At 47.6% G+C, this 15,289-nt stretch overlaps 4 protein-coding genes across 4 annotated transcripts; 2 read left to right on the top strand and 2 right to left on the bottom strand.

Annotated features, from left to right (window-relative positions):
- Positions 1-3,773: 3,773 nt before the first annotated feature.
- On the top strand, positions 3,774-4,627 carry N7458_001728 (cupredoxin domain-containing protein; the record flags this gene model as incomplete). The annotated part of the gene is made up of 3 exons (XM_056905111.1): positions 3,774-4,115; positions 4,165-4,265; positions 4,327-4,627. The coding sequence occupies 3 exons, from the start codon at positions 3,774-3,776 to the stop codon at positions 4,625-4,627; spliced, it is 744 nt and encodes a 247-aa protein (XP_056769218.1).
- A 936-nt stretch (positions 4,628-5,563) lies between these two features.
- On the bottom strand, positions 5,564-7,318 carry N7458_001727 (MFS transporter; the record flags this gene model as incomplete). The annotated part of the gene is made up of 5 exons (XM_056905110.1): positions 5,564-5,901; positions 5,960-6,214; positions 6,283-6,400; positions 6,455-6,856; positions 6,914-7,318. The coding sequence occupies 5 exons, from the start codon at positions 7,316-7,318 to the stop codon at positions 5,564-5,566; spliced, it is 1,518 nt and encodes a 505-aa protein (XP_056769217.1).
- Positions 7,319-8,474: 1,156 nt separating this feature from the next.
- N7458_001726 (Zn(II)2Cys6 transcription factor) lies at positions 8,475-10,763 on the bottom strand (the record flags this gene model as incomplete). The annotated part of the gene is made up of 2 exons (XM_056905109.1): positions 8,475-10,205; positions 10,269-10,763. 2 exons carry the CDS (start codon positions 10,761-10,763, stop codon positions 8,475-8,477), a joined length of 2,226 nt encoding a protein of 741 aa, XP_056769216.1.
- A 1,260-nt stretch (positions 10,764-12,023) lies between these two features.
- Positions 12,024-15,012, top strand: N7458_001725 (uncharacterized protein; the record flags this gene model as incomplete). Its single annotated transcript, XM_056905108.1, has 10 exons — positions 12,024-12,037; positions 12,264-12,523; positions 12,706-12,742; positions 12,834-12,871; positions 12,929-13,053; positions 13,161-13,473; positions 13,552-14,034; positions 14,134-14,350; positions 14,419-14,934; positions 14,994-15,012. The coding sequence occupies 10 exons, from the start codon at positions 12,024-12,026 to the stop codon at positions 15,010-15,012; spliced, it is 2,022 nt and encodes a 673-aa protein (XP_056769215.1).
- Positions 15,013-15,289: the final 277 nt, after the last annotated feature.

The raw sequence follows: 15,289 nt of genomic DNA, 5'->3' as shown, positions 1-15,289 counted from the left end.
CAGCCATATACCAATCAGGAAAGGAATGCCAACACCAGCATAGAAGCAGCTAGTCTTGAAACCCTAATACCACTTATTAGCATTCACTAGATATAGAGTCAAGATATTAATAATAACTCCGGCAACGTAAGTGATAGCCGCGCTAAAACCTACCGTATAGGGTCGAAGGCATAATACCGAAGTCTCGGTAATATAACCCTAGCCAGCTGCTCCGTTCGAGACCTGACCGATATCTAAACGTCCTATAATATTACTATCGGGTATAGTAAGAGGAATCTAAGGGAGGTAATTAGAGACCCGGAAAAGTCGCCGCCCGGTATATTATTAAGAGGCACTAACTTATTAAAGACGCGAAGTACACGCCGATAGGCTCTCTTAGTTCTTAGGAGAACGACACGTAAGATTTAAGTTATTATAGTTATCGAAATCTACAACAAAGGTAAAATTAGCGGTTTAATCCTTAACCTTAGTTATTATAAGGGTAAGTATTAATTACTGGGCCAGCGGAGCGAGGTAAGATAAGAGGCTGAATAGTGGGAGACCGCTACTGGACGCTCCTAGCGCGTGCTTATAATTTATCCATTATCGCTCTCTATACTAGCCGCTCGCGAAATCCTTCCCTATACACAGAAATGCAAATGCGCCTTTTGCCAGCCTGCCCTACACCCTGGGCGGTCTTCGGGTGAAGAATATTCAGGTGGATGAGCTGCCACCTGAAGCCGCCTGAAGCCCGCCTGAATAGAGCGGCGAGTCGCCCATGACCGAAAGGTGGGCGCTAGGTGAGGTCGGCCATCTGTTGTATGTTTTTGTTTTTGTTTGTTGCTTGTTGATGATAGAATTAGTGAGGCTTGATCCTCTTGCCGCTTTACTATTCATCTCCTTTACCTAAATGCCCTGAACACCCCTGAATCACCGACGTAGCCCCCTCTCCCACCCTCCTTTCCCGCCCGAGTTCCAGTCTCATCTTTCCTTTTTGGGTGCGCTGAAAAATCCTGGTCGGAGTTGACCGGGCAATAGATTCACCGTCGCGATTACAACCGTCTGGTCTGGTCTTGGTCATCTCTTCTCAAAGGATGCAGTGAAGATTTTGACCAAAACCAAAGAAGAGGTGCAGAAACGAATAGCTCGCCCTAATGCAAATAACGACGATTGGAGGCCACTTCCTATAGCCGAGCAAATGACGTACTTTATCCATTGAAAATGGAATTAATTGGCCGACATTTTTATTCTTCTGGACGGACTAGCTAGGATTCGTTTGTGGTCACCCACCTCTAGGATGCTGTATGTATATGGATCAAGAGATCAGATAATGAAACCAAGGGATCTCCCTTTCCACATTCTAACTAGGCGCTAGTTTAGACCCCGATATTTTCATCCATGATAACCTATGCTTTCCCGGTATAGCTTTTCAGGAGAGTATACAGCTGTAATCCGTCTGCTTCCCTCTCGTGCCCTGCTCATGATACATCAAGAGTGTACCCGTTAATTTTCTTTAAGAGCTAAAAAATCGAGAAGCCACCACGCTTTCTCATAATCGTAAAGTGGTGCATAGAAATTGAAGCCAGGTGAGAGTGGAAATCGAGTGAGAGTAGAAGAACTGGCCCCTCTCGTGGCCGGACGGGAGGGCATGATAGGAGAGCACGATGGAATATATCATATCACATAGAAAGAATTCAATAGCCGCAGGCTTGTATACATCGCTATTCTGAACACGCAATGCCTTATCCCCAGCACCTGAGGTAGCACCTAGGAACTACTGAGAAGAGGACGTTCTGCTTTTTTTGAGAGGCAGAAGCACAACAATTAAGGCGTACCCTAGCCCGATGATTCCAGCAACCACGCTATATGCGACAACTGCCCCAATAGGAGCGATCGAAAGGCCGATGCCTGTTAGGCGAAAACCTAGACCAGCGTTAATAATGCCAAGAATTATGAGACAGCGACCAAGCCACCGATGCAAGTAAGCAAATACACTCTTGCCTCCAGTTTTGTGAAAATACCTGTGTTGAAGAAAGCCCATCGCGGGCTGAAAAAGGATAAGGCATGGGACGGTCACCATCCCGATAATTGGATGATACGTTCCTATGAAACCAAGACTTCTTGCCATTGAGATCCCAATTCCAAACCCGGCAATAGCCAAGCAAGAGTAAAAAGTTGGAACGAAGCATGGACATAGACAATCTTCGAATATGGAATAATATGAAGCATCAGAGCAAATGAAGGGGAAAATATAACAAAGACCAGTATCATAATAATAGCATGGGCCTTTCTGAGTGTTTCAACTGACCCAGTGCTAACAGTCGAAATCGATTGCGATGAACTCGATGAACTCGAGGGGTTCGTATTGTTCGAGGTCGCAAACGGGTTATCAGACGTGCCACCGGTTGCTTGTTGTAGGTCTATAGCTGCAATCCCCTCAACGTCATGTATGTTAATAGACGCCGTTAAGCTGTTTGTCTTGAGGGGGCTCCCATATTTCGCTGCCCAAACCCATGGACTCGATGAACTGCTCAGATCTTCACTTCCACCGGGCCAGGTGATACAGCTATCGCATCGGATGTTTGCGGTCAAAACTCCATTACTGATCCCACTGCCATTTAAGACTGATAATTGAGCTTTGGGGTTATACAGTGGCATAACATGCTCCACGCCGAGTCGTGGGGAGACTGTAATATTATTTCCGTCGCTAGATGCATAGACAATGAATATGTTCGCTCCTTGCATTAGAGCGCCCTGGCCCCAAGCAAACCACTGAAGCTCGTTTGTGGACTTCAGTTGGAAAAGATCGGCCCAGAGCCTGAAGACGCGGTGGCTTGGGGTACATTAACAGTATAGGTGATCCCATTTTGCCCGGGTGGCACGAATGTTTGCAACTGGGCAAGGGCAAAGAAGGGTGTAAAAGGACAAAAACAAACGTATTTCGTCGCCATTGGGGAGCAAGGGTTGTGTGTACCGCTGGTAGTCAGGAGAACGACCTGAACCATACTCGCCCGTTGTGATATCTCGGCAAATAAGTATTATACGATATCTCCGCTCCTCCACCATGTCTGGATGGGGATGCTGCAAGTGTTCTGTGATTTAGAGCGGCCAGGGATGCCGAAACGATTGACTCTAGGCGTCATGACTTACTAAACAGTGCCCAAAGATGGCAGTTCGCAGTACCCAAAGATGGCAGTTCGAGGAGCAGTCAATCAGTTCCCCAATAAATATTTCCATAATGTGCGGCTCTAGCATTCATTGAACACCACATCACAAGATAGCGAGGCTCACCAATCGCTTTTACCATTTGAAAACGTTGCGGTCTAGACCATCTTCGTACCAAACTCTGATCAGAACCTGTTTCCAGTTCCGCCTCCAGAAAATGATTCCATCTTAGTCAGCTACGCCGCACCCAGGATGGCCAGCCATAGTTGGCGAACTACGTCAAAATATTATCCTGAATAATCGGTCGGCATAAGTTTGCCGGAGATAGGAAAAGCCACATTCTGTCGTTCTGTGGTTCATTCAATGTGACCGCGAACCGCATTATCTATTTTAAGTAATCAGCTGCCTAGACCCTCGGTTTAGCTTTCTTACGCCGATGATGCCGCGGGTATACTAAAGCGTTCCAAACATTCGAAAAACTTTTGGAATTTTATGGTACTTCACATACACCCCAGCTTAAACCTTTTAAAAGGAAACCTATCTCCTGATACTGTACTTTGAAATTAAGCGCTGGGCTTTCCACGCAAACCTTTGCCTCCAGTATTTTCTCATCTAATTGAGTGGCAGTAATGATCAAAGCGTCTTTGTACACTTTCTCCCTTTTGTGCCTCCCTCTCGTTGGTGCCCAGTATGGAGGAGGAGGTTCTAGCACCACTACTACGGCCACTACGAGCTCAACTGCGAGCTCAACTGCGAGTGGTTCAGCTTCTGCCACTCAATCAGTTAATGTTGGTCAAAATGGCTTTACCTATACTCCTGACACTATCCACGTTCCTAAGGGGGGCGTAGTCGAGTTCCATTTCTATCCAGGCGATCACTCAGTTGTCGAGGCCGCTTTTAATAACCCATGCCATCCTCTGAGCGATACTAGCTTCTTCAGTGGATTTATGGCAAATGCTAATAACGGAAAGGTAATTTCATGAGCATCGTTTCAGGTTGTATAACTTTCTGATGTTTTAGCCTGTCTGGTCGTTGACTGTTAATGATACAAATCCGATCTGGTTCTACTGCGGCCAAGTTGGACATTGTGCAGCTGGCATGGTTGGTGTGATTAATCCGTCGTAAGTATATCAGTAGCCACAAAGTATGAGAAGCACCAACTAATTCTCTCCTCAACATTAGTGGCTCAGACACGCTGAATGCATTCAAATCGGCAGCTTCTAATGCAAATGGTCAGAGTGTACCAGCCACGGTCCAAGGTGGTATTCTCGGTACGCCGAGTGCTAGTCAGACAAGCACGGCCTCTAGCAGCACGGCCTCTAGCAGCACGGCCTCTAGCAGCACGTCTGCTACAAGCGGGACACAGACCACCACAGGTGGCTCTAGCCCTAGCGCCACAAATACGGCAGCAAATTTGCACGTTTCAATTGATCTCAGTGTATTGTCCATCCTTACCTTGACAATGGCTATGATCCTCATGTAGGGTCGGTTTCAGCGTCATTGATGAAGTGCTGGATTGGTGAAAGTCAGCTACTGTACGGAGGCGTCCGATGCACATATGAAGGGAAAAATGCACGTCCCTGATGAGGTACCTGGTCATTAATTGTGGTCCGCAATAATTTTCTTTTGATGCACACACTATCTCCTTTAACGAGTCTTGGTCATTGCCCGAAAAATTCATGTATAGTCCAACATACATGTTGCCAGTACTACGTGATCTGAACCTAATCCAAGTTTAGTTGCTTCGTTTACTTTATAAACTTGCCTGCTTGGTAGTCCACTACCAAGGTATACAAATAGAGCTTTTAAGATCAGAGGCTCGTTTATTTAACTAAACCGCTACAATACTTAACAGTGATCGATTCAGGGATTCGAGCCGCAAAGTGACTACCTCTTGTTGACATGGCCACCAAGATTGGTCATTTCAAGGTACCAAACCCTTACGGAAGACAATATTGTTATAGGACTCATTATCTTTGTCTCTTGGAAGCCCTTGAGGGAGAATTCGTCGGGAAATGGGCGTGCGAAGATCTTTGCGAACATGCCGATTGGCATGACCATGTCATACTTTCAGTCTACAGAAGCCATGATCAGGAAAGCAGGTGATGCAACTCAAGATGACGGAAAGCTTGACTTGTCGGAGCTCAGAGAAGCTCAGCCTGGTAAGTTTGATATGGAATAGTGGAAGAATGCAGCTCAATTTTCTAGAAATTGACGGATTCAATGTGATATAGTTCAAGTTTTGTCTTAAGGAGGAGAATACTTATTATTGCGTTGTATAAGACCAATGAACAGGAGAAATTGTCACTTTGAGTCTCTTGGAGAATCCACTATTCCCCGGTCTTCCTATGAGCTGGCCATACATTCTATAACTCCACATCCCTGAGTTTGGTCAAGTAAACATTAGTCAAACCAGGTACTACACCGTATGTTTGCTCCACTTTCCGCGAGCACGAATACGCTTCCCCCAGATGAAGAACAGAAACGGCACAGGAATCAAAATTGCTGCAAAGCAACCAAATACTGTGGTTCCCCAGTTGACACCAATGTTATGATACATGGGCAGGACGAACAACGGGAATGCACCGGCCATCATTGAACGAAGGAAGGTATTGGCAGCAACGGCACTAGCACTGAAGCGGGTGAAAGTGTCCACCAAGTAGTTGAGCGCCGCCTGAAAAATGGTTGTGAATCCAAATCCAGTCAAGGCAATGCCGATTATTGAAGGCCAGTAGTTGATGTGCGGTGATGAGGTCCCTTCGGCATGTCAGTCCTCTTTCACGTTCGAAACGCATCCAGTGTCACTCAAACTTACAGCCAAATACAAAGAGACCGGCGGTAAATGCAAATCCTCCGATCATCATTGGTGGTAGTCGAGCCTCAGGAACGACCTTGTTGCCATTGGCCTTGAACTTTTTGAAATAGTATTTGTTGTTGTAGATGTTGACCGCGGCAGCGAAGAAAATTCCGACTAGAAGGGAGATGAATGGAATGTTACCGACGACAGGTCCCCATTGACGGATCTCCTGAAACTCGACCGAGAAGGCTTCGAGGTTGGCATACAAGATGCCTATGTCAAAGGAAATGTCTTAGTTCACTCTTTGGACAGGTCAAAGTCGGGCAACCGAGCTCGCTCACCATATACAAAGGACGCGTAGAGGCTCATTAGTAGGCAAATGGGCGTCCCTAGCATTTGGAAGGGGCGGACAAGATATTTCTGCGAAAGCTCTTTGATTGAGGGATCCCACTCTTCTTGCTATATAATGTCAGACACACTCGAAGCAACTGGTGCATGTGGATATAAGATTACCTTAGCATGCAATGCAAAGTTCTTCCCTGTAAAGCGTAGCCGACGAGCTTTGTAGGCAAGCAGCACTGGGGGATAACTTTCATCTAAGAAGCAGACATCCAAGACAACCTGCGCCATCATGATGATGCCTGTCAAGTACTCGGTCCATCTCCATCCAAGGTAACTTGAGGTAAGGGCGCCTCCAATAATGGGGGCAAGTGTTGGTCCGCCGACGATTGTCATAGCATAGCCGACGACGGCAATGCCACGCTGTTGAGGAGGCCATATATCCGCCATGACACCTCCTGTATTTGTAATGGGCGCGCTTCCAAACAGGCCAGTGAAGAATCGGGTGATGAGAACAGTTTGAATGTCCTTTGCAGTCGCCGTTCCAAAAGAAAATATGGCTGCAATAAAGTACGGCTAGGGATCATTAGCCGGATTCGATCTCGTTCTAGAAAGGAGATTATAGAGACGCACCACTATCACCACCCATTTTCGCCCGTATACCTCACTGAGTGGAGCCCAAATGAGAGAACCCAGTCCAAAACCGAACACAATCAGACTAACACCAGATGCTGCCACTTCCCTGCTGACTTGAAAGTTCTCCGACACTTGCTTGAGTGCCGCGGAATAGACGGCAGATGCAAATGTGATCCAACAGGTGGTGAATCCATACAGAAACGTTGTGAAGACCTTCTTCCGGAATGGCCAGTTCATCGGCAGGTAAGGGTCATCAATACCATCGAAATCAACCAGAACTGTGAGCGGTGTCGCGTCATATAGAAGCGGATGTTCCAGACGCTTTGGTTCTGAATTCGACTGACTTTCTACATCCTTCGGTTCATCGGCTGGCAATGGTGGATGTGTCTGAGGGGCTGACATGGCAGGAGGATAGAAGATTGCGCGCAAAGTTTGTGACACAGTTGATGAATTTGAAGATGGGGAGATCTAACAGGAGCAAAAATGAATTGCGTGGACGAAGTGACTGCATAGAGGTGTAAGAACGGCGACCACCACCCGATCATAAGAAGGCTCTGTAAGCGGGAATGTCCCCTATGCGTTGAATCCCATCGGCCCTGCAACTCACCGAGGCGGCAATGATAGCGACTTGCGACAAAGCAGGCTCCGGATGATCGCCAGATCGGTCATTTACTTCGAGCGCCAAAAGTGGGTCCTCGAGAATCGGACAAGCTTATGCGGTTGGCCCGATGAGGCTCGAAGATTACGTGTTGAGAGCGCGTAATTTGTAATATTGTGGTGTTTCATAAGTCTTCGACCATCTCCGCTCTACCGCCTAGTCTTCCGCCCTCAGTGAGAACTTTGCCTGCATATAAAACGCCAAGAAAGTGATATGAGATCTTTTCCGACTGTTCCTTCATATGAAATTGTAATAAAAATCCATCGACCAACTCAAAAAATGAAATATTATCATGTAATTGAAGCAACAGACAAATATTTTGACCGGCAGAATATTATGTCATCATCTGTTATGAAACACCGCCGTACACGATTCGCTCTCTTGCGCGCAAAATGTCAAGGGTGGAATATACCATACGAACACAGTGACCGTGTGTTCAATCTGTTCGTTACCTCAGTTTCAGCTGACTGGCCGCATAAGGAATCATGACCTTTTTGACCGAAGTCACCATCTCGGCACTCGGCTGCCTACTGATTACTCTCGCTGCTGGTCGTGAGTCGCCCTCGGCCATCCGTGGAATGACAAGTTTCCGAGTCCGACGAGGAAGTTAATTTTTCTTGTTGATCTGCTCTGTAAATACCATTTGACGATATAGAGTGATTAAAGTACAACGCTAGACTAGCCGTTCGAGAGCCCTCTGCGCTATGTTCGGAAGAAAATTTTGGCTTCGCTGCATACGTGCTCAAGGGGTATAGTGTCTCGATATGCGGGAGTGGAAATACATCTGGAGAAGAGAATTAAGAGCATTGAGATACAGGGGGAATCCTCATGATGTGGCGAGATTGAATCTAGCTCTTCTTCCAGGGTCAGTGATCAATTCAGCCAATCTCGAAGAAATTGTCATGGCGTGAACGCATTGATACCAAATGCCATATCCATCTGGCTACCATCAAAATTCGTCAGGATATAGTCATTGCCTACATGGTATGCATATTCGAGGCCTGGATCGGGCAAATCGGGTCCGCTAAAATTGTCCGGAAATGGTTCAAGCGACTCTGTGGACAGGGCCCAGTTTGGATCAATGAGGCCTGTAGTGGTGTCACTGATAGTCTCATGGTTCACGGCTGCCCTGGTCTCCGAACTACTACTCGCAAGGGGCTCTGGAGAAGAATTGCCAGGTAATACTGCGATCATGCCGGCTACTCGCCAGTACGATTTCGGAGCCGATGTCCTTTTCTTTTGGATCTCGCGTACGTATTGTGCCTTGGCCATCAGCTGCTTGATGGGTCGCCAGAGATTACCTTTGTTCTCTTTCATCTCCCATCGATTATAGACGGTTTGGGCATACTCCCAAGCATGGTCGCAGTCCAGCGACGGGGGACGTGAGCATATCTCCGATAGAACAAAAGCCACTGCATGCCATTGGACATGGGTCTTGGAGTGCCATGTCCACTGCGCGAGGGCAGGACTAGTGAGCAATTCGGATGACAGCTCTAGAATCTTAATTGAGATGGTGAACAGTTGGTCTCGAGTCAGGCTGGGCATGGTTGCCCCATCATCTTTCTGTCGGAGTGGGTAATAGACCACCAGCCAAGTTCGAGCGATGATCAGGCGTGCGACAGTCACACAAACTTGGAAAAATGGTCTCGAGGTATCACAGTGCTTGAGATAGCGCCCCTCTAGCCGTAGCTGGAGATCTTTGGCTAAGGAAGCACGCTCAGGGAGGGACAGTCCCTCTGCTGGTTGACCAGGTCGTCGCATGCCGGGTGGGACATAACCTGTCTTCCATACAATGCACATGGCCTCACATCGAATGAGGCAAAAAGTCATCTCCGTGGTTTCTTCCCGCTCAGTAGGTGGTACAGTCATGTCCGGTGTCAGATCGCTGTCGTTGATATTCAGCGGCATCCGGGTATCGAACATTGACTGGTGCACGATGGGCTCACAGCTATGATATTCAGACGATCGGATATCTAGCAAGCATATATGCCACCAAAGACGTCGCCGTATCTCAGTCTCCAGCGGACGAAGGCCAAATGAGGCTCCGTCTCTGTGCAGGCCCATGACTTGCGCAATGTGGAAGATGAGTGCGGTCATAGACCAGGCGGTACGCGAGGCATCCTCATTGCGCAAAGCTGATAAAAAGAGAACTACAGCTTGGATCAAAACCACACTCTGGGTATTGAGGATATTGGCGCGAGCCATGGCCTGTTCAACTGCGAACTGGTAATGTTTGACTGCTGCTGCTCGTGGAAAGCCCAAGACCTCCTCGCATTGGTGTGATTCCATACTGATCACAGTAGAGTAATAGATAGCGAATAACAATGCCTCGGTATTGCGGTTCAAAGATTCAGGTGATGCCACGGCATCCCAATAAGACGCGACCAGGGTTGGCATGTGGAAAATGTGCACCAGAGGAGCGACACTGTATTTGAATATCTCAAAGAGTGCCACTGACTGGGATAGCGGTGGATGATACGCCCTCAAGGACTGTGCAAGCGCCTGAAATCCCAATATCGCCGCATTACAGCCGAGGGAGGTCGTGGTATCGGCAGCAGACGAGACCGTGGCCGCATCGAAATCTTCGTCCTCCGATTCTGGCTCATATAGTAAATCGCGCAGCTCTTCGATCTTCACAAAGTCAGTCGAACACGAAGAATGGTAAATTCCCTGGCATCAAACTTGGAAACACACCTCATCACCTAAACTTGCCCATAGAATGTTGCTCACATAACAGCTTCGCGTATTATCAATCACAAGCCGACCGAACTGCTGTTCTATCTGACTGGATCCATCTACCAGTTCTGTTACCGAGTTGGTGGCAGGGTTCTCTGGTGGTGAGCCGCGTACTAGCCGGCCGCCAGCCTCTGTAGCATCCAGGCGTCTCACGAGCGCCTCGAGATCCGCCAACCGGTCGAGCACACGCTTGTCAAAAGGTCGACGTGGTCGTTTTGGAGCTCTGCCTGGTCCCGATGGATAGACACATTCCGCCCCCGTACGCAGACAGTTGGCGCATGGCCTCTGGCGATCACATTTTACTTTGCGAGATCGACAGAATAGACAGCTCCGGATATGCGGGTGAGGTCTTTCCTGAGAAGAGCCCGACGACCCTTCAGACGCCTTACTCGTAGCTTCGTTGGCTGGAGAAATTTGGGCGTTCGGCGAGAGATCTTGAAATTCTGAGTCCATTGGGATGATGGAGTTGCACAGATGCTGAGATCTGTCAACCAGTTGTTGGGGGTTGTAACAAGATAAAACGAAGAAATCATGAGGCCGATGATTGCGACAGCAACGGTAAGGCTTGTTGGGGGCCTAGGGTTACGGGCTATATAGTAAAATAAACGGTATGAAACAACCAAACCCCCAGAGTCTCTAGCATCTCTCCAATACTAAACGTATTTACATTACACCGGCTGTGGCTTTCTTGGTAGTGGGGCACTTTGTAAATTTTGTGGCACTGGAGTGGTACAGTGGGTGTGCAAAAGTTTGAAACTATTTCCCACTCACCGCCTATCGCTCACTGCCTATTACCTACCCCCAATACACCCTACTTCCAACGTGCGACCCGTTATATTTTAGGTAATTATCGGTACGACGCCTCACAGGGTATAGGTAATCTTGAGGCAGAAGGCGTAGTATACAAAATATCAGGCTGCTGTGGTTGAAATTTGGCTGCATTGTGAGTTTTTATCTGGCAGAAAAGTCTTGGCAGTAAGAGAAATAGTTTCAAACTTTTGCACTGCCACTGTATGTACTGTATTGCTTCAGATATTCGACAATACACAGTTTTTCAAGAGACACTGTATAATTGGCCAACCCAGGGACCTGGGAAACAAGAGGATTTGGAACGTAATACAATCGCTAGACTGATAATGCAGTTTGAATGTATTGTATTGACCACTCTTGGTCTACATATCTGCCTCGTCATCTATCCTCTCTGACCTTCGAAATTATTTGCGGTATTTGTCTATTTTCAAAAACTGCAAAGTTTCAAGATATTTGCAAATTCTACGGGAGACGCATAAGCTTATGCGGGGCCGACTTGCGGGCCCTGACAGGGCCCGAGAAGGCCGATTGGCTGGAAGCTGTATACTTGCTGTATGATCTTCCAGGCATGCCCGAGTTCCGAAAAGATTTTATGGTCGCTTCAACCCGGATACCACGAACCATTGTCGGTTTCACAATGAGGATGTTCCGGCTGCTGAATTTGCGCCTACCTTATCCATCGTGTTTTTGGAAGCGAGGCATATCTTCATCGCAACCCCTTGCAAATCGAAACTATCTCAAGTCACAATCTTGGCGATGGCCAAATCCATGTTCATCTAGACGCCAGGCAAGTTCAGCACCGGCCTCGGGTGCGGCTAGAAGGCTACTGTCACACAGTGGTATCGGACCTATTCTCGAAGCATATTCGAAAATCCAGGGTCAACGGCCGTATACCACACAAATATGCACATCAATAGGTATTTGGTTGTGTAGCGACTTGAGTGCACAGTTTCTGTTTCCACCCGAGCCAGCTGATGATGAAGACAATGGAAGCTTTAATGAGCGTCAAGAGACACGGGGATATGACCCTTGGCGGACAATACGGCATTTAACTGTCGGCATTGTCGCCAGCATTCCCTCTTATGAATGGTGTGTACAGAGGCATATAATCATGTATTGTTAATGCTGTGCTAATCGCCACAGGTTCATGTTTCTACATCGTCGATTCAACTTCACCTCCAATGCTGCGTCGCTTGCCACCAAAGTGCTTGTTCAACAGGCAATCTATACACCCATTTTCAACACCTACTTCTTCACCATGCAATCGTTTCTATCTGGCGCATCATTTGAACAAACTCTCATGCGCTTACAAATCGCACTCCCCACAAGCATCGTGAATGGTTGGAAGGTGTGGTCGGGCGTGGCTATCGTCAGCTTCATGTACATACCGCCTCAATTCCGAAGTGTGTTTTCGGGATGTGTTGGCGTGGCGTGGCAGAGCTATCTGAGCTGGACGAATCGAAATGTTGAAAGAAAAGTCCCTAAAAGGACTGGAGAGCCAGAGGTTGGAGGGGTCAACTTATGAAAAATATTAGACTACCTTTGCTGTGCTACTTGTGTAAAATGCAATGACATATCTGATTAGCTATCGTTGTCGCCTTCCCTGGCATGAGAATGAGTAGGTATGAGCATGATGCAAATTCGACGAAGGTGCAAGACTCAAGTAACTATCCAGGTTCTAACGAAAGAATTTCACTAACACTGAAGTGGTAGGCTCGACTGGTCTGGCGTTGGCCCATGGGTTGAAGAAGGTATGTGAAAGACCGATAGACTGGACCGGGTCTCAAGTAGCTGACAGTTCTCATTAGGCCGACATCCCATTCCTCACTTTAAGAAAGACAATAGTCCGGTCCGCAAACGCGACTGGAGTATGGGATTGCATTGGGGCCTCGAACCTCTGCAGTACCTCGTGCCAGCCGAGGTTCTGGCTCAAGTAAAAGACGCCCAAGTTGATCCGCATGTCGCAACCAAGGACACCGACCGGGGCCCTTATTACCGAGATCAAGTCTACAAAATTCTATTCACTTTCGCCACGACAAGTTCCGGGCAATGCTGCTGCAAGGCCAAGACGTGCACTGGGAAAAGTCCCTAGTCGATATCGACTACTTCCCTGCGGGTGAACGAGTGACTGCCAAGTTTAGCGATGGCTCTGATGTCGTTGGTAGCATTATTGTCGCTACCGATGGCCCCTATTCCGCAGTTCGCTATTTGCTTGTTAGCGAAGAGGCTGCCAAAGTTACCCCGATCGATTTCGCCTCAAAAAGTGTTTATCCAAGCACACTCGTGAGCACGCTCTATTCCTCCGATCTCAGCCACGCCATCCATTTACCAGATTGGGACCCATCCACGATACGTCCCTACGTGATGTTAAAGTAGATGAGATAGATACGTGCAAATAGATTGGATTGAATAGGCTGCTTGAAGCGAACAGCGAGCAGAGATTTTGCAGATATTAAGGTTTATGTCTTCATGTTCAAAGACTTGGTAAAGGTAAAGAGCTTTGTTGCACCATGGCGAAGAGTTATCGTTTGCAGAGGGCTGTCGGCGGTCACAAAGGCAGGAATTCCGATCAACAATAACACTGCAAAGGAGATCTTGCCCTGTATTGACATGACAGGTGGTACACTATCCTTTGCATCCAAAGACTTCGCTCGAGGCGTCACAGATGCATCAATTGCTGAAGCCGTCGAACTCCATATGAACTGCACCAAAAGAACCAGGGGTGACCGAATCAATCCCTATCTTGATGCCTCCCGCGCCTTCCATATCACCTTCTACGAGATCATCGTCCACCGTTTCGGTTCATCGAACAAGGAGTTCTGGAAGACTGATCCTTTTTACGTGCGCCCTGGTGCTCCGTGGTTTCGCCGCAGTGCAATTACCACCCTTGTAGTAACAGAGGATGGCTATGCGAGTGGAAAAAAGGTTTTACGTCCAAAGTTATCCTCCCAGTTGGGGACAATACTCGTGTGATGCCTATCCGAGACACGCAGGTGGTTTAACATGTTTATAGAACGCAATACCTTTCCTCGGCAATGGAAATCCGTTCTAGAAATCGGCCAGATCCAGGTCGGCGAAGTCGCGATCATCAAAGAAGCATACTCCATGCTCGCATCTCGAAGGTTAAATCTGATGGACTACATCGCGGATCTTCTCCGAGAAGATTTTATCGATCCAGAGAAATACATCAAACTTATATTTGACGGCGACCAGCTGTCTACGTCCAAGAAGTATTTCTGGATTCTTGCCTGTATGCAGGAATTCCGAAGCAGCATCATCGACAATATCAGTCATGCAGCACCCTCGAAGGGATCAAGCGCCAGATAGATGACACGGTCGAGACTGTCAAGGGTCGCCGCGACGGGCTATTCAATGCGAGTGCTCTGAGCGAGACCCGAAACACAAATCGGCTGAGCCAAAATGTGAAGCTGCTCACGTATGTGAGCATCTTCTATCTTCCTCTGGCATTCTGTGCCGCGGTGTGGGCGATTCCGAATATCGATATGAGCAACACAAAAACTGCTTTCAGTATCGCGGCTGTGGTCTTCGGTATGGTGAACTTTGTCATCGTCGCCAACGTGGGAAACCTTTCTCGTATATTTATAAGTATCTACAAGGTTTGGCGGACTCGAGTTGTAACACAGATGAAGAGCGATCCCGACAATCTGAATCAGCTTGGCTGGAACCTGGAGAACTCGTGGCCCGAACGGTTATCAGGTCCCTCAATGGTTGATTCTACAATACCAGTTCATCAAGTTCTTTCGCTTGACCAAATCTCTCTTTCGCAGAAGACGAATCAGACGTGGCGATTATCGTGAGTGCTCTATTGCATTTCTCTTTGTCCGAAGTTTGCTATACTGACTTCACTGATAGCACTCTGGGAAGATATTGATATCTAATCCCAGTATAAAGTAGTCTATTAGGCATAAATTGTCCAGTTCTGGGCTTTTCACCCCAATTTAATCTACAAAAAAATTGTTCATCACACAGAGACGGGCCTGCCTGGATTGTGCTAGTAATTGCTATCGACGACAAGAAAGAAAATCGTAACAGCCCTCCTCTGCCAGCCTAATCCAGCACATCCAGGACACGAAGCCCAACCCCAACAGCACTCTCCAGATCATCATTAATATCATTTCCTCGATTCAATCCCATTCCACCCAGCGTTT

The sequence above is a fragment of the Penicillium daleae genome (assembly GCF_028827525.1).
Source record: "Penicillium daleae strain IBT 16125 chromosome Unknown utg000002l_segment0_segment0, whole genome shotgun sequence".
Classification (NCBI taxonomy): domain Eukaryota; kingdom Fungi; phylum Ascomycota; class Eurotiomycetes; order Eurotiales; family Aspergillaceae; genus Penicillium; species Penicillium daleae.
The sequence above is the reverse complement of the archived record's forward strand: the minus strand, read 5'-3'. Positions and strand labels throughout refer to the sequence as shown.